Source organism: Sinocyclocheilus grahami, unplaced genomic scaffold (genome assembly GCF_001515645.1).
Source record: "Sinocyclocheilus grahami isolate Dianchi unplaced genomic scaffold, SAMN03320097.WGS_v1.1 scaffold582.1, whole genome shotgun sequence".
NCBI lineage: Eukaryota > Metazoa > Chordata > Actinopteri > Cypriniformes > Cyprinidae > Sinocyclocheilus > Sinocyclocheilus grahami.
Window position 1 is genome coordinate 177,904 of NW_015505761.1, and position 23,955 is coordinate 201,858.

Here is a 23,955-nt window from a genome sequence, read left to right on the forward strand (position 1 = left end):
GTTCTTCAGCGGTTCTTTGGAGTGGTTAAGGTGCTATATAGCACCACTACCGTATAAAGAACCTGTTAAGCCCCTGAATGGTTCTTCAGCGGTTCTTTGGAGTTGATAAGGTGCTATATAGCACCACTACCGTATAAAGAACCTGTTAAGCCCCTGAATGATTCTTCAGCGGATATTTGGAGTTGATAAGGTGCTATATAGCACCACTACCGCATAAAGAACCTGATAAACCCCTGTATGGTTCTTCAGCGGTTCTTTGGAGTGGTTAAGGTGCTATATAGCACCACTACTGTATAAAGAATCTGATAAACCCCTGTATGGTTCTTCAGCGGTTCTTTGGAGTGGTTAAGGTGCTATATAGCACCACTACTGTATAAAGAATCTGATAAACCCCTGTATGGTTCTTCAGCGGTTCTTTGGAGTGGTTAAGGTGCTATATAGCACCACTACTGTATAAAGAATCTGATAAACCCCTGTATGGTTCTTCAGCGGTTCTTTGGAGTGGTTAAGGTGCTATATAGCACCACTACTGTATAAAGAATCTGATAAACCCCTGTATGGTTCTTCAGCGGTTCTTTGGAGTGGTTAAGGTGCTATATAGCACCACTACTGTATAAAGAATCTGATAAACCCCTGTATGGTTCTTCAGCGGTTCTTCAGCGGTTCTTTGGAGTCGATGAGGTGCTATATAGCACCACTACCGTAAAACCTGTAAGCCCCTGTATAGTTCTTTAAAGGTTCTTTAACTCTCTCTTAGTCTCTTAGTTTAGTTGGGGAAAGGGTTAAAACAACATTAAAATACAGTCTATTTCTTGAAGATATATATTTTTTTTGCCCCCATAAAGAAATATTCCAGGGCCCCCACATGAGACATTTGACCTCAGAAAAAAAGGACCTCTCCACAAACAGCAATACCAACTTCACACATTACTGATCAGTTAGACATTATTTCTGGAGTATCTAAAACAGAAGTTCTTTATTGAGAATTAAGATGTTTTTTTTGTTTTGGTGAATAGTGTTTGCTTTAGTTGCCTCTTGACCCTTGACTTTGATTTTAAGTTAAAATAAAAGCCCCTGTATAGTTCTTTAAAGGTTCTTTAACTCTCTCTTAGTCTCTTAGTTTAGTTGGGGAAAGGGTTAAAACAACATTAAAATACAGTCTATTTCTTGAAGATATATATTTTTTTTGCCCCCATAAAGAAATATTCCAGGGCCCCCACATGAGACATTTGACCTCAGAAAAAAAGGACCTCTCCACAAACAGCAATACCAACTTCACACATTACTGATCAGTTAGACATTATTTCTGGAGTATCTAAAACAGAAGTTCTTTATTGAGAATTAAGATGTTTTTTTTGTTTTGGTGAATAGTGTTTGCTTTAGTTGCCTCTTGACCCTTGACTTTGATTTTAAGTTAAAATAAGTTTCTCTTTGGCTGTTACAGTAGTGTTTATAAAGCACAAATGTGATAGCAAGGAACTTATGGTAAAATCATTTCATGCGTCTGAGTCTCTGGTTGTATTTTATCAAAATCTGTAGTTCTTTCATGAGTTTTATGTTATTGCAGTTCTACGATACTATGTGACAACGTGAGAAAATTGTATAAACCACTTTTAGAATTATGGGTTATAAAGAGGTTTGAATTCTGTCACTCATAGACATGAAGACTCAGCATGTGAATCTCAGCAATGGTGACAAAATATTCTGATAATTATGATATGATTTTTGAACATCACAAAACAGGGCAGTACAAAGTCGACAACAAATAGTAAGTAGTAAGAATAAAAGAAAATACAAAGACAATGCAGCTGCATAATATATTCATGTCACAATGCATGCTGGGAGCCACGGATGAGTTATGATTGGTGCACCATTGTTGAGTGCTATATGTGCTGTAAGTGCTATATGCTCTTATGGTTCTACATGGCACCATTTGACAAAGGTGCTATATAGCGCCTGTAAAAATAGGTGCTAAATAGCACTAAAAGTGGTTCCCCTATGATTACAAGCCAAATAACTGCTTTTAGTGCTATATAGCAAAAAAAGCAGGTGCATGATAACCCTGAATGCACATTTTGCCAGCATTTATATGGCACACCAATGTCCTGCATCAAACCTACAGAATGTTGAGATTTCCAAATCAGTCACTTTATAGGGTCCCATGACAGTTCGGGCTCTGCCTCTGAAGCCTGCTGTCTGTGTAGACAGTAGATCAGAACTTCCATCTTAATGTATTCACCTACTGTTCCTAAAACCAGTGTTCAGTGAGGTTTGTGGTAGAATTCATTACATACTAATCCTTGACAAGTGCTTGCAGTGTCTTGTTGTAGTCAGAAATCAATAGATTATGTTTGTGTGAAGAGTAGGGTGGGTTTATACAATAACCATAATGAACCTTTATCTGCTTGTGAAAAATTAATCTGTTCATTCGCCCACGCTGCACCTCAGTCCCTGCGTGTGGGGTTCGGATAGAAAGCTTTGCTTTTAGTCTCAAAGGTTATGCGGTTGATTGTACAGTAGTCAAAGTTTTTTTTAAAGTGCCTATAAATGAAATGTCTGTGTGCACCTGGATGGCATGTAATGGTAGAAATCGGTAGAGATTTTGCATTACTGCTTGTACTTTGACAGGCACTGCTTCAGGTTATTTACATGTGATATGGACAAGGAAACACAGAGGAATATGAAAATGTGTCACAACTCAAGACAAGGACTAATTTGTTATTAAATGGTGCTTGTTAAGCACAATATATATATATTGTGACGAGAGGGGCGGGGCCGAGAGCCGTGGGAACGGAGCGAGGCCGGTGGAGTAATTGCAAATGCGCGACACCTGCGCCACTCACTGGTCTCGAGTCTCACGGAGGAGCTCCGGAAGGATACAAAGGAGGAGTGACGACAGGGAAAGAGGAGAGAGGACCAGGCAGTGTGTCTGGGAACCGGAACCAGAATTTTTTTTTTTTAACATTTCAACAAACTTTAATAATAAAATAAACTCAGAACAGCGCGACAGCCCCTCGCGGACGACTGTCGCGCACAAACAAAACCAAAACACAAAATAAAATCCAGGCCTGGTCCTCTCTCGTCTTTCCCTGTCGTCACTCCTCCTTACTTTTCAACTGCTACGAACACAGTACATTTAATCAGTCACAAGGCCTTAAAGGTCCCCTGAAATGCTTAGAAACACGCAGCATTACTCTATGTGTTGACGTCATTTTAACTGAAACAGTAAGACAGGGCGGGACATATCGAGCAGCCCCGCCCCTTTTTAAAATAGCCAATAGCATTAGTTTATATCACAGCTTGGCCTAGAGCCGTTGAGTAGTGTTTGGTCGTTCTTGAACGATTCGTTCATTTTGAACAAATCTTTAATGTGACTCGGGAAGAACGAGTCATCTCGGGGAGTGATTCGTTCAGTCGCGCATGCGCAACATCCTATAGGTTCTGTACTGGAATTAGTCAAATAGTTCACCGGTTTTGAGTCTTCGGGTTTTTCCGAGTCATTCGTTCATCACGTGACAGCCCCATACGCTTTAACCAATGCAGTCTGAGCCGGAAAGGGAATCGATTAGTTCATCCATCGAGTCTTCGGGTTTTCGAGTAGATCGTTCATCACGTGACAGACCCTTAAGCTTACCCTATGCAGACTGAGCCAGAAAGAGACTTAATAATAACCAACTCTTTATTACCTTTGTTACAACATTCAGTGTTATGGAAAATAACCATCATGACAGAAATTCACACATTTAGAAACTGTATGAAGTAAAAAGCTACCATTTGAGACCAGAAACGCATCACGTAACTGTAAGAGTAAATAATAATATTATAATAATGGTGATAATAATAATAATAACTATGCACCCGTTTGTAAGGAAGCTTGTAAATTAACTAATTTCTCTATCCAGTGCTGTCACATCACGTGACAAAAGAACGAACGATTCGAAAGACTCGAGAGATGAACTAATTGTTTTAGATTTGTTAAAAAAGGATGGTAACTTCTATTCCTATTCCGAATTTTCAGAAATCTTTGAAGTGGATACCTCACCTAGTGTATGAATGGGTTATTAATTCTATTTCACCTAAACTGTTTAGATCTTTGAGCTCAGCTCATGAAAAATGGGGGCAAAAACAAAAGTGTTGCGTTTATAATTTTGTTCAGTGTATATGCAATATACTATACGCCTGGATTTCTTACATTGACAGAGTACATAGTGATAAGTGCCAAATATCTCAATTATAATATTGTCCTTTAAAATGCACAATGCACACTAGTTTGTACCTTAACTGCACACTCAAAATACACTGACGCTACAGCATACTAAACTAGAAACACACAATCAGACTGGAACAATAATCTGGGGCAAAGCAGACAATTTAACAGAGATTCATCTGTTCAACCCAGAGAAACCCGCAACATAAAAGGCAGCAAAAAGCTGTAGAAAATGACAAGGACAAAGCTACAAGAACACAGGAGAGAACACAAAACTATTTCAGGAGAAAGACAATGTAAAGAAAAGATGTAGAGAAATGTCAGACCTCCTAGCCGTATTCTATCTACAGCCTTGGGATATAAAACTGCAGCGCTAAATATTTCAACATTCATTCCCTTGATTTTCCCTTTCCTTTTGTTTTCAAAGAAAATCACATAAAGACACGGAAGCTGTGAATAACATAAAGAAAGTGAATCTGATTAAGCTGTTTCGAAGGTAAAGCAAAACTGATTTTGATACACTGTGAAAAAAATCTGTTAAATTTACGGTAAAATACCGGCAGCTATGGTTGCCAGAACTTTACCGTGAAAAATACGGTAGCAACATTTTAGGTTTTACAGAACTGTTTAAATTTACAGTGAAAAACTGTATTTCATTAACTGATACAACTTTAATATGCAAAGCTTTGAGTTAACTCATTTTATTTGCAGAAACCGTCTGCACTTAATTTGGCCAATTGGCATTTGTTTATAAACTAATATTTATGCAAACCTTTGAGTTAACTCATTTTATTTTTTATTTTCATTTTGTTTGTTTATAATGTTTATAATATTTGTTTATAATATTTATAATGTTTAAGTAACACACGCATATTGGTCTTAAGAACTATTTTGCTTAAGTCCATGAAGAAAAACCTACTGATTTATGCAAAGTCATTAAAAGCATCAATTCAACTCAAATCTCTTGCAGATAACAGCAGCACACATCCATGTGTGATTGAAATTATCGAAGAGATTTCACACAGCATCAATAACTACACAGTTACTGCCTTTAAATAAAACAACAAGCAGCATAACATCAGAGTTTCTCTGTCTGTCCTTGACTTAAACACAGGCTCTGCTCTCCAGCACAATGGTGACCCACAAAACACAACAGGAAGTTGACTGTTAGGTTTTACAGTATTTTGCTGTTTTCTTTTCTTGATTTTACGGTGAAATACCTGGTTGCCAGTAATCTACAGTTTTTTACAGTTTGCTTCCATGAATTAAATTAACAGTATATTTCTGTTAAAAATACATTTCACAGTGTGTTTTTCTTCATCTCACACATTTAACCCCTTTAATCCCACAGCAAAATCCTCAGTTTTAAAGAGCACTTATATGTGTCCACACTACAGATTGTTGAAGTGACGCTGAAGCGGTGATGAAGTTAATGAGATAATTAAATGAGGATTGAGCATTAGTGATGAACGGTGTTGGGAGTAATGCATTACAAAATTAATAATATTACAGAAGTATATTACGTTTTGCTTTAACGCAGTAATATAACGCATTACTAATACAATTTGGGTAACATTATTACTTGTTACAATCTCAGTAACGCAAGTTACAACAACATATTACTCACACCGCAAAACAGCACCAGAGAAACAATTCCGCGGGTAAAATAGTTTGTCTATCTCCTGTTGCTGGAATTAGACGGTTGAGATGACTGCAGAGACGGATTCTACATTTGTGAGATGGACACACTCCTGTTATTTTCAGTTCATCGGAGAAAAGGATAAGAATGTTTAGCAATATGTGTGACACCAAACTCTCAACATGGAGAAATAGCACGAGTAAAACCTGGAAACACTGGACTGGTGCCACTAACAGTAAGCTATCGGAGAGAGCTGCGGGGTCGGAGAAGAGGAAAAGACGGCGGACGAGCGCAGACAAGCAACAAAAATTAAGTTTAACTAAAAATAACAAAATCTGTTATTGTTAAATCATAGTCTATATGACTATGCCGTTCCGCACCGTATGGCGTGCTGTGAGGATAAATTAAATCTAGACTATTAGTTTAGGCTACTCCTCATTGAGAATGTTTTTTTTAAACAGGTCTATTAATTTATACAATTGAATTATAGGCCTATAATTAAAATTATTAACACTGCAGTCATCAATGAAAATTAAGAGCAGCTTTATTTCGTGTACAGATTTTCAAAAACAACCTGTTTAACGCGAAATACGTTTCTTCTCATGTTTTTCACTATACGGGCCACAAGAGAAATATTAAGGGAATAATTTAAGACAGATATATACCATCATCAGCCTATATTGAAGTAATTTAGTCTCTTGTTGTCTCGGAGAATATGCGCCGTTAATGCAGAGTTAGAAAGCTCTGTCAGTTTTTTTTACTTTCACTTTCTCTCTTGTGAATTTACTGACGTTCACCGGCATAACTCTTGCGCACAGTTTACGCGTTGCTTGCTTGTGTTGCTTGACCCCGCCCCCATAATATCAATCGTTTATAGGCCACATATTAGGCATTTTTTTTAATGTTTATTTTTTTAATGCTAATGAAAGTGACACCAAAAATAAGGGAACATAATTACTAAATCCTTGGGGGGGCTGTGCCGGGGCTAAGCAAGTTTCTGATGGGCCCCGTCAAGCCCCCCACAAGAGAAATATTAAGGGAATAATTTAAGACAGATATATACCATCATCAGCCTATACTGAAGTAATTTAGTCTCTTGTTGTCTCGGAGAATATGCGCCGTTAACGCAGCGTTAGAAAGCTCTGTCAGTTTTTTTTTACTTTCACTTTCTCTATAGTGAGTTTACTGATGTTCACCGGCATAACTCTTGCACACAGTTTACGCGTTGCTTGCTTGTGTTGCTTGACCCCGCCCCCATAATATAAATCGTTTATAGGCCACATATTAGGCATTTTTTTAATGTTTATTTTTTTAATGCTAATGAAAGTGACACCAAAAATAAGGGAACATCATTAGGAAATCCTTGGGGGGGGGGGGGGCGGGGCCGGGGCTAAGAAAGTTAATCGTTTATAGGCCACATATTAGGCATTTTTTTAAATGTTCATTTTTTTTTATGTTAATGAAAGTGACACCAAAAATAAGGGAACATAATTAGGAAATGTGCCTTGGGCTAAGCAAGTTTCTGATGGGCCCCGTCAAGGCCCGTCCTTGCGCCGCCACTGATTAACCTAATTCGTTTTGGCATGTGTAGCAACTTATATTTTTCATTCTTGTTTTCTTCTGAAACTGTTCAAATTTGCCTATAGGCTAGGTATTGTGTTTATTGTTAGTACATTATAACATTTTGCTTTATTTTCCGGTGTTATTTATGAATGTAATAATGTGGTATCTGCTTATCTGTGTTTAACCTAAACTACAACGTAACATTAATGTAGACCTACATACCGGCATCTAAATATGATTTTATAATTGTATGCTATATAGACCTACCACATTACCCTCCACTGGGTGTAGAATGAGCAGCAATAAACTACATTTTGGCATTTTATAATACTTCTGTGGATATTTTGGTGAAAGTAACTCAAAAGTAGTGTAACGCATTACAACTCTGAGACAGTGATATTGTAATGTAACTAATTACTTTCAAAAGACAGTAACTAGTAATATATAATGTATTACATTTTGGAAGTAACTTGCACAACACTGGTGATGAACACCTGTTAACAAGCAGAATCACTGAAGGAAAGAGAAACAAGAGCTGAGAAACACAACTTACAGCCAAAGCCAAAGATGAAATCAACTGAAAATAAAACACATTAACCCTCTGAGGTCGATTAACGCGGATACGCGTTTTGAGGCATCTTCTCCTGATCACACCGAAAATAACTTAAATTACACTTTCAGTTTTGATCTTACAGATAAGAGCAATACATCAATCGAATCTGTAAAGGGTCTACTTTTATTTGTATACACAGAACATCATAATAATGTTAATAATGTAGTTTGTGTAAACAGCATGCTTGCTTTTTTATTTCAGATGTGAGAATAACAGTGCAAAAGAACCTGTTGCAAAGAGAGCCAAAGCAAATAAGCAGCCCACTTGGTCATGGAAACCAGAGACTGACGTTGACATGTTCCACAGGCTCTGAGATTTCTGCCCCGCACAAGAGCCTGGACCACAGCTAAGACCATGTGATGCACACACTCCCAAAATGATGTGATAGTTATATATATTCTAAATAAACTACAAACAAAAAAATAGATACATTTCTTTTTCCTCATTATTTCTTGTAGCAATTCCCTCTCAGTCACTCACCTGACAGCTCATTATGCAGCTCATTATGCAGGCCTTTGTCTTCTCAGGTGTGAATCACTCATTATACATGACCATTCACGCCCCCTCGCATATTCCTTTTCTACACAAAAAGTGTCTTAGAAAATTTAAATCAATATATTGTTTTCTGTGAGTGAGTAAACAAGATGATTTTCACATCATTCTGATGAAAAAATTCTAGACTTCAAGATCTGTTCTCAATAGTCCTGTGAACAAATGTTCTGTATGTGTTTTATGGCCTTATTTCAGTGACTTTAAAATTTTAGTTTTTCACTAAGCACGCATAAACGTTGTTTTCTCAAAAACACAATCACATACATACATGCTGCTCACATATTATTGTAGCCCAGTTTGTGCTGATTATGGTGCTACTAAACTTAGTCATTAAAATGTTTATTAGCAACTGAAAAAAGCACAAATGTCAGGACATGTCAAAACTTCTCCAGGGCCCAAAACACCCTCAGACCCCAGAGGGTTAAATTGATCAAGATCTCAGCAGAGGAGGATTAAACAGCTCCAAAAACAACATCACCAGCTTCTTATTACTAACCAGTGTGACTTTATTTCTGTCATATGTGTACAAAAGATCTTATTGAGATTTTAGGTGTTGTACTTTTATTTGAAGTCACCACAATGGCGATTAGTGTTTGCTTTAGTTAGGCTCTTGAACCTTGACTTTTAAAAAAATAGTTTTTTTTGGTTGCTTAAATTAGCTGTTTATTTAGCGCAGTTTTTATAGCAAGAAAAGCCAAAAGAATCTATGATAAGATCAAACTGGTGTTTGTGACGTCAAGACCATCATGAACTAGTCTGATGCACTGATCTCACCTAATGTTTAATCTCTTATTAAGTGTGTAACATATAACTAATACTCTTTATCTGCACCACTGATACTACCGCAATCACTGTGAAACTTTCCTAAGCACAATATGCACAAATAAAAGCTTTGAACTATTGCAGAACTTAAACACACACAGACATCAACAGTCAGCCTATGAATCTCAAGATTGGTGACAATCAAAAAAAAATGTCTTGCTGCAATGCATGTTGGGAGTTTTGTACTGGCACCCAGCATGCATTGCGGCATGATTTTTTTTTTTATTAATAATAGTCACCATTGTTGAGATTCATGTGCTGATACTTGATGTCTGTGTGTGTCTAAATGGTACAGTAGCTCTAAAGGTTTTGTGCATAAAATGTTTTTACATTTCTTAACAACAGTTTGTCAACATATCTTATAGAGTTATATTAGTACCATAAACAAAAAAAAATGTATCGACCCATATTATTAGACACTAATTGAGATCAGTGAATCAGATCATGAGATGACGATTTCATCATCATTAATAGTTATCAAAACCACTTAATTACAGTTTCTCTCGGCTCTTCTTGTCATAACAAATGTGCTTTACATACACAGATACAACAGCAGAGAAAAACTAACATTAAATATTCAAGGGTCAAGAGCCCAATTAAAGCAACCACTGATCGCCAATATGGTGAGGTCAAACAAAACATTTTCAATACAATATAAACCTCAGTTAATTCTCAAATAATTTTTGTAGATATATGACAGAAATAAAGTGAGTCTGGTTAGTAATGAGTGAAGCTGGTAATGCTGTTTGTGGAGTTGTGTAATCCTCCTCTGCTGTTTTATCTCGGTTAATTTCATCTAAGGCTGTGACTGGAAGTTGGTAGTTTTGTTTCTTGTTCTTTCCTTCAGTGATTCTGCTTGTTAACAGCAGCTGTTCATCAGTGTCTGAATTCACTCATTTGTTTTCAATCACTCGGTCTAGTGGACTATATAGTAAACTAATGTAGGGAATAGTGAATGAGGGTGTAGGGTGTGATTTCATACACCGTCTATGAGTGTTGACTCTAAGGCTACTTTCTCGAAAACAAAGGTTAGATCTATTACAATTATTCACCATATATTGTAAGGAAACTTACTGTAAATGATTTAACAGGTTTTTACTGTGGCATTTCTACAGTCTTTTACCATTAAAATCATGATAATTTTTTACAGTGTAGGTTTTACATATTATCTATCGATCCTGATCTTTTAGAAATTAATTTATTTTTCATTTAATCAAACCATGCTATTCTTAGATATTAAACCACATCGTTCCATGAGGAACATATGTATAGCATGCAGCATAATGGCATAAAACTTTATTGTATATAATAATCACAGTGCAAAACATGAGATGGATATAGGCATGTTTTATCTGCTACAGATCCTATACAGTATATTCTCTAAAAAAAAATAAAACCATGTGTATATGTATGTTATTATTTAAGTCAGGTTTTAAGACCAAGTTTCATTTTTGTCCAAGATGAGGTTTAAATCCAGATTTCAGAAGCCATGAGCCATGGTTTTAAAGACCCCATGAAATCAAAACAGTTTTTTTTTAGCTAATGTCTAATAATTTTAATACCATATAGTTACAGTATATGTGTAAATTAATGGCTATTGATATGTCCCAAGGAAACTTACTGTAAATGATTTAACAGGTTTTTACTGTGGCATTTCTACAGTCTTTTACCGTTAAAATCACGATAATTTTTTACAGTGTAGGTTTTACATATTATCTATCGATCCTGATCTTTTAGAAATTAATTAATTTTTCATTTAATCAAACCATGCTATTCTTAGATATTAAACCACATCGTTCCATGAGGAACATATGTATAGCATGCAGCATAATGGCATAAAACTTTATTGTATATAATAATCACAGTGCAAAACATGAGATGGATATATGCATGTTTTATCTGCTACAGATCCTATACAGTATATTCTCTAAAAAAAATAAAACCATGTGTATATGTATGTTATGATTTAAGTCAGGTTTTAAGACCAAGTTTCATTTTTGTCCAAGATGAGGTTTAAATCCAGATTTCAGAAGCCATGAGCCATGGTTTTAAAGACCCCATGAAATCAAAACAGTTTTTTTTTAGCTAATGTCTAATAATTTTAATACCATATAGTTACAGTATATGTGTAAATTAATGGCTATTGATATGTCCCACTGCACCTTTTTGTTTCAATCAGATATATGTCTAAAAAAAAGCATTTCAGGGGGTGTTTAAAGATTAAGATTATTAGGCTGTGGGTTACAGGAAGTGATGCAATGAGATCAAACAAAGCTACAATGATCTCAAATAACAGAAAAGGCTTCAGGGAAATAAAACGTCAGAGCGCAGAGCCAAGATAGCAGGGATAAATGAGCGATGGACAGATGATGACAGAAGACAAGAGAAAGACAAGTACTTACTTCCCTGTTTATCCGAATCTAAGAGATCCCAGACACAGAGAAAGAGGGATGGGTGAAAGAAGAGAGAAAGAGAAACAGGATAATTAAGATGATTAGAGAAAAGAGGAAAGAAATAAAGTCGTCAGAAGTGAAATTCTCCGTCCTGCAGTGAAGAAAATCACTTCAAATTACAGTTCAGGGTTGCCATGCATTGTCCGAGAAAAATCCTCAAAAAGTCTATTGTTCAGCTCGTTAGTGTTTAAAAATGTGTTTTAGCAGCACAGTTAATAACCTAGCATAAAAAATAATTTTGCCACTTACTACATCATATTTCATAGAGACTAGGAGTGGGAATTTTAGGCAGTTTGCAGATTTATTAATTTTTTTAAACTTCAGGGAGTCAGTCAAATTTGAAAACTATTCTTAATGCTTATACATTTTTAGAAGCATAAGGGTGACATTATTTCACCAGTTAAGTAGTCTTTCATTAAATTATGCGCAAAGGACCCACATAAAAAGATGTCTACTATGCAGTGAAATGCAATTCCACATTCAATTTTGTCGTTGTCATTTAACATGTACTGTTTTCTGTAGCCAAAAAAAACAATACACTTTAGAATGATTAAGACTTTTTTTTTTTTGCTTTCAAAACATAGATTTGCCAAAAACAGTAGCCTACATTAAATATTGCTTTAGTACATTTCTGTAGCAATCTTTTGGTGAACATGCTAAATTTCATGAAGTCTCGTTTCCAATATTGTCTTATTTTGGTGTGTGAATCCATTTAACTTGCATCACAACCACAATAGTGACTCGCATTCAAGAATCAAAAAGCCAATTCACTGTTTTCATTAATCACATGGGGACTTGATTCTTAAATGTGAATCACTATAGAGGAGGAAAGAAAATCAAGACATCTTTTTTTTATATATATAGGTGAAGTGACACGGCTTTACATTTTAGTATCATACCTCTATAACCCCTAACCCTCTATAATCAGACCCCATTTCTCATCACGCATATCCTGCACCTCAAGTACAGCCCAAGCAGAAAGAGTAATTTTTTTGAAAGCGCTGATCATAACAACAGCTCCTGAGAGGCTTCAGCCTTGAACAGAATTGAATGCTACTCAAACCTATAATAAAAACCTGTAGAGCCGTAAAAACAAATTGACAAAACACCTAACAGTTAGTCTTAAGATCTTTCGAGTTCTTCACACTGCGGAGGTTTTGATTGCTCAATTGCACTGGATAACCCATCCCACCAAAAGATGGCAAAAATGGATTTACTGAGATCCCAGCAGAGATACTTAGAAAACTGATGCTTCTTATGTGCGACAGGAACGTATGTTTGAAAGCCGCTATCTATCAAACGGTTAGGATTAAGAGCAAAGTGTTCAGAATCTGCCTGACAGGAAAGTGTCGCACGTCTAAGATTTGTGCTAACAAATCTTTCTGGGAAAAGAAAAGGCACGTCTGCACTAAAATCAGACGTTTGACAGGTTGTTAGGGAGGCAGGACAATGCAGTCTCGCATGGGAGTGTAACGAATAGCTCAAATACTGAAATCAAAAAAAGGTTCACGTCAAAACAAGAAAGCGACAGCAAAGTCGTCAGTGGACAGCTCTCTCAGTGAGAAAAGGCATTTCCATATAAGCCATATAAACGTGTTAATATGTACACTGAAAGCTAGAGTGAGAGAAACACCTCTTACTCGAAGGAAACATGTCCAGTGACGGAGGTGTGAACAAAGAAGTGTAAAACAGAAAAACTTACATCGATGTAGTTTGCATTGACATAGTCTGAGTTAGGATCGGCCAGGAGAGAATGCATTTTCACACGGTGACGGTCTTCTGTTAGGGATTAAAAATTAAGAACAATGCAAGTCAGGGATGATAATAATAACCAGTGTTGGGGAAAGTTACCTTTAAAAGTAATGCATTACAATATTGCGTTACTTCCTAAAAAAAGTAACTAATTACGTTACTTAGTTACTTTTTATTGAAAGTAATGCGTTACGTTACTTCTGCACTACTTCTTAAATCTGGGCTGGGCTTGCTTGTTTGCTTTTAAAATAAAAAGTTCTATTTTTGGCAAATGTAAAAGCCCTTTCACACCAAAAGCCTCAGGCTGAAGGAAATGTCAATTCACGTGAATCACATCCGTACAGTAGAACGCAGAAGAAGAAAGTTCAACACTCTTCAGCAATAAAAAATAAGAAGAAATGTTAGTTTATCTTCTGTAATTTTTGCTTGTTAGTACGGTTGAATTGGATCATCGAAGGTCAGCAGCAAATTGGTTAATAAAATGAGATTAAATACATAAAGGATATTTGTATTGTTTAACATATTTAATCATTGCAGCTTTGAGTCATATTCTGAGTTGCTTTTAACTGTTTTTATTAATTTTGAGAAAAACTAAATCTGATTTTTTTTTTGTGAACGAGTAAGTGAGATGAATTAATGCATGTTCACATTTATTCTAGAACTAAAGTAATATATTACTCCTGATTTCTCTCAACAAGGGGACATGAGAGCGTTCAATAAATGGAAAAAAAGGTAACTGCCGTTACTTATTTGAAAAGTAACTCCGATATTTTCTTGTAAATTAAAAAGTAATGCGTTACTTTACTAGTTACTTAACAAAAGTAATCTGATTACGTAACTCGCGTTACTTGTAATGCGTTACCCCCAACACTGGTAATAACAACTTTAGGATGAATAATTAAATAATAATAAATATTGAATAAAGCTCCATTCTAAATCCTGTGATAGCTGTGGTCTATTTTTAAATACATTTAATTAAACTGACTGATGTACCCAGTATTTGTGTTTGGTTTACACAAATACTGGGTACAACAGTACACATACATACACACACATATTAGAGTAAGAGTATTATTAGTACATTAGAGTATTATCTTTGCAACGTGTGCTGTAACTATAACATTAAACTATTGTATAATCCTTATTTTTGAATAATACTTACGACCCAGAAGGGTGTCGTGTCGGCTCTTGGTCTTGTCCTTTTCGTTTATGTCCCAGCCGTCGAAAAAACTCTGCAGGTACACAAGCAGAAATATAGAAATGTTTGTATGTGCTGGACATATAATCATATATGCTAACATTCAAGAAGGAATTAGTACGTACATTAAATCTATCGAAAGTGACATTAGAGTATTTTATAATGTTACACAAGATTTCTATTTCAAATGCATTTAGTTCTTCTTAACTTTCTTCTGAATTTCGCAAATGATTCTAAAAAAAAGTAGCAAGGTTTCCATACACATATGAAGCAGCACAACTATTTTCAATATAGGCAAATATCATAAATGTTTCTTGAGCAGCAAGACATTTACATAATTCATATAGTGAAGCTGGTAAAATAACAGACAACCAATGCAAATAAATGAAGCTATCAGTGTGCAAATCATTCTTAATGAATCCCTCCCATGCTTTTTCTTTGGGGTCTTGTGCAGCACACTTCATTGTGAGATTGCAGCATATATAGCTTTGCATCCTAGTCACCTTTGCAGGCACTGTTTATTTATTTTGAATGAGAAAATAACACATTTATCTTGCTCTCATGAAATAAAAGCATTGTAATTGCTCTCTGTCAAACTCAAGAAACGCATGTAGCTGATAGTTTTGTGTGTGCATGTACGCACTGAACCCTGCCTGTGTACTCCAGCTGTCTAAGTGCTTCCTAATGCCACGTAGTTTTTGCGTTAATGTGTGACAGCTGTTTAGCACACATTCCCCCCGAAAGCAGGTGAAGCGTAACACCTGGCAATTACATCTAAATGACTGTAATTTAAAAAAGACCCCCCAAAATAAGTGCAAGTCACGTTTTCCCACTCATCCATTAAGTCCCCTTCACTCTCGCATTTTATCAAGTCAGACGCAGTTAACCGAGCAGATGCATTCTCAGGATGCTGATGTTAATTTCCTGTTGGGCACTTTTTTTCAGGAGTGTGTGAGAGTTTTACTTTGTTCTAAAACCAAAATTAAAGTGAGCGAAAGTGTAATTATGAATATATTGTAATTCATTCTAGAAATTAATCGCTGAAATATACCATTACAGATTCAACTTATACTTACAGTAATTATATTTACAGTAAAAAGTAAAAATATTTCATTAATTGAATAATGGTAATATATCAAATTTACTTTTTTTCATCTTTATAATATACTGACAAAAACCTTAAAAACACAGGTGACACATAGCAATGCTAGGGGTCACGCAATACAAGTAAGGCGAGTTATGCAATCAGATTGCTTTTTTTCAAGTAACTAGTAAAGTAATGAACGTTACTTTTTCCCCATTTATTCACTGACTCCTCTCTGTCGCCATGTTGAGAGTGCAGGAGCATATACCTTTTTGCTTTTTTTGTTTTGTTATTAAACAACAAACAAACAAGCAAGCCCAGAGAACAAAATATAGAACAAAAGCCCAACACAAAAGTAACGCAAGTAATGCAATTAGTTAATTTTTATTGAGTAATGCAATATTGTACTGTATTATGCTTATAAGTAACTTTCCCCAACACTGGTAAAGTGAATTAAATAGCTTTTCCAAAGCTTAAATTATTGTTTAAAATAGTAAATATAGAAGGTGCACAGTGTCAGACAAACAAATACAAAACACCATCATGGTACTAAAATAACGCAATAAACAATTAACAACATGCAGTAAGATGTAGCACACAACCCTAATGTGCATAATTGATATGGGGGGGGGGGGCAGTATATCAGTGAAAAATTATTACATGTGAGCTGTCATACAGAGAATTCTGGGAATGTCAATTTACAGAATTTCACTGCATATTAATATATGAGTTTTTCACTCCGAAAAACTGTATTTTACTGTAAAATTACAAGGAATTTCCCATTCAATTCATTACAGCTTTTCAATGTAGAGTAAGGGGAACTTGTCACTCATTATTTACATTTATTTTAATTTTTTCTTATTTTTTTTAATTAAATTTTTTGGGGGGATGAAACAATATCAGGAGATTTCAAACAGTTCAGTACTGTACAGATTGAGAGTGATTAGTTGACATGACTATGAAGATTGAAACCGACAAAGTAAATTCATCTATTTTAATAAACTGAATGCACAAAAAAGAGGGGTTTATATTTATCATCAGTAAATCAGATTTATGATGATATCTAAATTTGTGATTTATGCCGTTTATTTAAATGTGATCTAAAATCCTAATTTCTCTTGAGGATTTCTCCCCTAACACGTCACAGCTGCAGCTATAAAGAAGTCAGTCACTTCAGTTTCTGATCATTCTGTTGCATGTGTACATATTACAGAATACACATCACTATACAATCTACCTATTTCAATCTTATTTCTCAGGGAGACACTGCTTTAACTGAGGTCATGCAACAGGGATACACAATGTAAAAATGACCATGAACTTAACAGTAAATGACTGTTAAATGGTTAACGGTACGTTCCCCTACTATTTACGGTGAAAAATTGTATTGGACATTACATGCAATTTTAAGGTAGTATACCAACTTTGTTCTAAAACCAAAATTAAAGTGAGAGAAAGTGTAATTATGAATATATTGTAATTCATTCTAGAAATTAATCGCTGAAATATACCATTACAGATTCAACTTATACTTACAGTAATTATATTTACAGTAAAAAGTAAAAATATTTCATTAATTGAATAACGGGGGGATGAAACAATATCAGGAGATTTCAAACAGTTCAGTACTGTACAGATTGAGAGTGATTAGTTGACATGACTATGAAGATTGAAACCGAAAAAGTAAATTAATCTATTTTAATAAACTGAATGCACAAAAAAGAGGGGTTTATATTTATCATCAGTAAATCAGATTTATGATGATATCTAAATTTGTGATTTATGCCGTTTATTTAAATGTGATCTAAAATCCTAATTTCTCCTGAGGATTTCTCCCCTAACACGTCACAGCTGCAGCTATAAAGAAGTCAGTCACTTCAGTTTCTGATCATTCTGTTGCATGTGTACATATTACAGAATACACATCACTATACAATCTACCTATTTCAATCTTATTTCTCAGGGAGACACTGCTTTAACTGAGGTCATGCAACAGGGATACACAATGTAAAAATGACCATGAACTTAACGGTAAATGACTGTTAAATGGTTAACGGTACGTTCCCCTACTATTTACGGTGAAAAATTGTATTGGACATTACATGCAATTTTAAGGTAGTATACCATTTTTGGAAGTGAAAAAAGAACATATAATTTACAGTGAATAACCGTAAACTGACATTCCCAGAATTCCCTGTGTTTCATTTCAAATTAAATTTTTTTTTTTTTTTTTTAAATAACTGTAGCGTCTGCGTAGGATCATGCTGGAGTGTTGGACTGTTTATGGCTTAAAAGACCCTTTTAGCCTTTTGACATTTGCATATAAATTACAGTTCTGGTCAGAGATGTTACTTGTATAGGGGTTGTAAATTGCCAAATGGTTCTTCGCCGTCAAAGAAGATTAGAACCAGCCCCCACGAGCATCCTGCAATCAGAGTTCAAACGCAACAGGGATACACAATGTAAAAATGACCATGAACTTAACAGTAAATGACTGTTAAATGGTTAACGGTACGTTCCCCTACTATTTACGGTGAAAAACTGTTTTTTTTTTTTTTCAATTTTAAGGTAGTATACCATTTTTGGAAGTGGAAAAAGAACATATAATTTACAGTGAATAACCGTAAATTGACATTCCCAGAATTCCCTGTGTTACATTTCAAATTAGATTTTTTTTTTTTTTTTAAATAACTATGTTTCTTAGTTGTTGTTTTTTTCTTACTAGTTGTGTACATATGGTTGTATGTTACATCTAATGTTGTTCAATTAATGTTTATTGCATTATTTCAGTTTCATGTGTGTTAACATGATGGTGTTTAGTAGATTTCAGTACTTTAATAGGTTGGAATATTAACATTATATGAGTTAATGAAACTACGGTTTTCAAATGTAAAATTTAAGTTAAATCCTTAAAACCCAAAATGCTGCTACCGTATTTTCTATGGTAAAAATCTGGCAACCACAGCTGCATTTTTTTTTTTTACCGTAAACTTATTTTTACTGTATTTTTTATACAGTGCAGTGTTAATAAAGCTGTGCCAGTGTCTGTTTGGATTGCACACTATTGTGGGAAGCCTTTGAAACAAGCAGTGACCGGGGTACAAGGGCTCTTCAATAATGTGTGTGTCCTGTTGGCTGTTCTGGACCCGTAGATTGCTGTATCAGAGCACCAGATAATGCGCTGTAGCTGTTTCTTTGAACAATCATTAGCAGAGCCAAACAATGACTGAAGACACGATTACACTTTCAGTGTTGCACCTGCAGAACTGTACTATATCTGAGGATGTTCATGCATTGATGTGCTTTCTGACAGACTGAATGTTTTCATCTGAGAGTGTTTGAGATGAGAATTAGACCAAACTGACTGGTTTCCTCAAATCAATTTCAACAGCCTTAGTGCTGCTGATGTCAAGACGGACAATTTCCCTTTATAAATAGACCAATGACAGAGGTAACTTCTGCAAACTTCTGTAGTTTGACTAAGAAATCACTAGAAGTGCAGTGAAAGGAGACCATACACATCTTTGCTGTGCAGTTGCGCTAATGGTTTGGCATTTGGAAAGAGCAGAACGTACTGCTTCTGATTTGTCAGGAAGACATTCATGTCCAAGAGTTTGGTCATTAATAGATCTAGGGTGATCTTGTTTATAAAACCCTGAGCTAAAGTTCATAAACTATTCTGTGTGCCTCTTAGATCCAGATGTTGTAGGACAAAATGTAAGGCAATTTCATTTTCACAGTATTATCTAGAGCAGTGTTCACCAGACTCGTTCCTGGAGGGCCGGTGTCCTGCAGAGTTTAGATCCTACTTGCCTCAACCCACCTGTCTGGAAGCTTCAAGAATACCTTGTAAGAGCTTGATTAGCTGGTTCAGGTGTGTTTGGGTTAGGGTTGGAGCTACACTCTGCAGGACACTGGCCCTCCAGGACTGAGTCTGGTGACCCCTGATCCAGAAGATCCAAATGAGCAGATGTTACTGATTTCAGATACTGACTATAGAACAAAGCATTCAAATGAGTGTAACAGCACTGTAATCACTTTATTTGTTTGTTTGTTTGTTTTAAATGAAACAATACCAGAAGATTTCAGACAGTTTGGTTCTGTACTGATTGAGAGTGATTAGTTGAAATGACTATTAAGATTGAAGCCAAAAAAGTAGGTCTAAATTAAGATCTACAGTATGTATTTGAATTGCATACTTCTGCATACTACTCATCTATATTAATAAACTGAATGCACAAAAAACAGGTTTACATATTTATAATCAATAAATGTTAAATTACTGAATATTATTTGTTCCACAAATAGCCATATTTTTAACCATGTTCAACCAATAAATTGCCCTCCCCTCAAAAAAAAGTTTCTATGCCCGTTTCTATGCTGAATATCTGAATAATATTGAAATATTTACTATTTTGAAAATATAATTAATTGAATAAAACAGAAGATATATAAATAACAATAAACAATGTCATTTATGTATGACTGAACACATATGTATCACATTAAGTTTATTATGTGTTTATGGTAAAACCGTGTGATCCAAATTTTTATTTTTTTTTTATAGAAATTGGATGGAAATATTTTCTAAATTCTAAATGTAGGTCCTTAATTTTCTTCAGTCCAGTTGTCTTTAATGTGGCTGGAGATACTGGTCAGCTCCTACTGCCTTTTAACAGTTCAGTTCACATAAAACGCTGAACACATCCTGTGCTTTGACCTCAAGAGCACTAAAAGAACTTGTAGAAGGTAGCAGAGGGTTGTTTCTGAGGGACAATGTTTCATGCAATGGTCTTGGGTGTTTCAATTGTCCAAAAAGTGCCATTGAGGTGAATGAAAATGCTAGCTTTCTCTGAGTATCACGGACCACTTTGATCCAAAATTTCCCATTTCCAAAAGATCCCATTTCACGCTGGGTTTTCCCAAATGGCACAGGTGCTGTGTACTTGCGGTCTAGTGTCTGAGAAGCAGGGTGGGACAACATAGGGTGTCCCATTTGAAAAGGGCTGTGATGTCTGTAGGCAGCATTTGAGCCACAGCTGTATGGGATATGAAATGAGTTCTTATTGGCTGTGATTGTCACTTCACTCAGCATTTGCTTTCAGTGAGAACAGACAAAAACACTTGATGCTGGACACTTTGTCTCTGGTTAGGGCACAGTTTTTGTATTTCTGTAGTTCAACCTCCCTTTCAATAACTATCTCCTCTCTCTCTCTCTCTCTCTCTCCGTTCATCGGTCCTGTTGTCATTGAAGATCACCCCAGGCTCAGCTGCTACAAAGCGTGACATTCTCATCAAAGACTGCCATTCTTTCATTCTTCCTCAACCAAATCACATAATCGATATTTCTGTCTCCACCTCAAAATATTTATCTTGCTCTCGCACATCTCTTGAAGATAGTGATTCCTTGAACTCTAAAGCGACCTAGCAACAATGAAAAAAAAAAAGAAAAAAAAAAAACGAGAAAGATTTTGAACATCATTTTCGGATAGTAGACTGTCAGACAAAATATGCCTCATGCAGTTCCACTATAACATTGCTCTTTGAATTGACATATTTATACATTTCTAAACTCACTAAGGGTGCTTTCTCACTAGAACCTTTGCATACTCGGGTATGTTTGACGTCAGACTTCGGTTTGTTTGGATGATGTGAATTTTACCGTGAACTGGTGGATTTTCCGAACACAGGTGTGCACCCGCAAACCGAACACCAGGTCGGCTAAAAAGGTAGAACAGTTCATGTAAACTCCAGTATGGTCCATGTTGATACAAACACAATCGTCCTAAATTGCGTGAACTGATATTAACTGACTTGCTGTATGATTCTGAGCTTCGTCAGTTATTATTAAGTAATTCCACTGTTTAGTAGGTTGAGAAGCAGCTTTTGGGAGCAGCATTGCAGACACCAAAACAGTAAAATAAATGTCAGCACATGTTTTGCCATTGATGAATAGAGCCTAATATATAAATGAAAAAGCACAGCCACCTCTTGTGAAAAAGTACATTTTAGCATACTTTTAAAAAGAGTATGTATCATGAAAATAATGTATTTTAAAAGAAAATACTTACATTTTTGGGCACTTAATTGCATGTTATTTATAATTGAATGAAATACATAGTTTAAATCGACATAAAATGCAACTAGTTGAACTCAAGAGAGCTTGTTTTTTCACCGACTTGTATGCCATGTACTTAAATATACTTGTAATTACACAGTTGTAATAATTAAGTTGCAATTTAGTCAATTTAAAATAATAACGTGAATAAATGAAATAACAAATAACACACTATAAGTACAATTATAATCCAGTAGGTTACACTTTATTTTAAGGTGTCCTTGTTACAGTGTAATTAAACATTTAAGTACCGAGTAATATTGATTAACTACATTTACTTACTATATGGTTAGGGTTACCTGCATGTAATTATGAATCATTTATTGTTATTATAATAGTAAGTGCATGTATAATGTAACAAGAATACCTTAAAATAAAGTGTTACCATCCAGTACTTCATATGTGCTTAATATTAGCCTGTACCATGTTAATAACGTGTTTAGCAGAAACGCTGAAGAGGTTTTTAGCAGAAACATATGAGATGGCCAAAGCAACCATACTAGAGTTTCACAGACACAGTCCTTTTCTAGTGACAGAATGAAGAGAACAAATCTGAAGCATGGATTCTAGAGGAGGGATTCATGTGCCCCGCTGGCTCAGATTAATGACCCAAAAAGAATATCTGTATTCTATTGAGAAAGCGTGGTGAGGGCAAAGAAGAACTGGAGGTATTATTAATACATAAGTGGAATATTTTGAATGAGAAATGTCTTTTTGTGAAGGGCTGATATGAAAGAACTTTGAAAGATTTGGCAGCACTTCACTTACTTATGATGAGTCACGTTCTGGGACAATCTGTGTCATTATAAAACACATTTTTTTAGCATAAGGGCTAAGAGAACATATTCGTTTTTAACGTTTTTGAAAGAAGTCCTGTCTGCTCACCAAAAGCTGCATTTATTTACTCAAAAATAGATAAACGATAATGTTGTGAAATATTATTGCAAAAAAAAAAAAAAAAACGGTATTCTAATTGAATATATTACAATTTATTCCTGTGAGTCAAAGCTGAATTTTCAGCACCGTTGCTCCAGTCTTCAGTGTCACATGATCCTCCAGAACTCATTCTAATATTCTGATTGGCTGCACACAACATTTCTTATTATTAACAGTGATGAAAACTGTTTTTGCTGTTTAATATTTTTGTGGAAACGATCACTTTTCAGGATGTACTGTAGCATTTGCTTTAAATATAAATATTTTGTAACATTATGCATGTACGTAATGTCACTTGTGATCAATTTAATGATTCCATACTGAATAAAAGTAAAAAAAAAAACACAGACCCCAAACTTCAATATATTGTGTGTGTCAAGAATGTCTGAATGAAATTAAATGACAAAAGTGACATTATATTATATCATTATATTATATTATCTATCTATCTATCTATCTATCTATCTATCTATCTATCTATCTATCTATCTATCTATCTCTCTCTATCTGTCTTTCTGTCTGTCTATATACAGTGGGTACGGAAAGTATTCAGACCCCCTTAAATTTTTCACTCTTTGTTATATTGCAGCCATTTGCTAAAATCATTTAAGTAAATTTTTTTTCCTCATTAATGTACACACAGCACCCCATATTGACAGAAAAACACAGAATTGTTGACATTTTTGCAGATTTATTAAAAAAGAAAAACTGAAATATCACATGGTCCTAAGTATTCAGACCCTTTGCTGTGACACTCAAATATTTAACTCAGGTGCTGTCCATTTCTTCCGATCATCCTTGAGATGGTTCTACACCCTCATTTGAGTCCAGCTGTGTTTGATTATACTGACTGGACTTGATTAGGAAAGCCACACACCCGTCTATATAAGACCTTACAGCTCACAGTGCATGTCAGAGCAAATGAGAATCATGAGGTCAAAGGAACTGCCTGAAGAGCTCAGAGACAGAATTGTGGCAAGGCACAGATCTGGCCAAGGCTACAAAAAAAATTCTGCTG

At 35.3% G+C, this 23,955-nt stretch overlaps 1 protein-coding gene across 1 annotated transcript in view; it reads right to left on the minus strand.

The window, feature by feature from the left end:
• LOC107556883 (receptor-type tyrosine-protein phosphatase U-like) overlaps window positions 1-23,955 on the minus strand; it is a 153,520-nt gene that overhangs the window by 34,912 nt on the left and 94,653 nt on the right. The window contains exons 14-15 of the mRNA XM_016240126.1: window positions 14,764-14,833; window positions 13,552-13,628 (exon numbers count right to left, since the gene is read on the minus strand). Of these exons, the coding sequence (XP_016095612.1) occupies window positions 13,552-13,628; window positions 14,764-14,833 (147 nt within the window). The remainder of the gene's footprint in view (window positions 1-13,551; window positions 13,629-14,763; window positions 14,834-23,955) is intronic.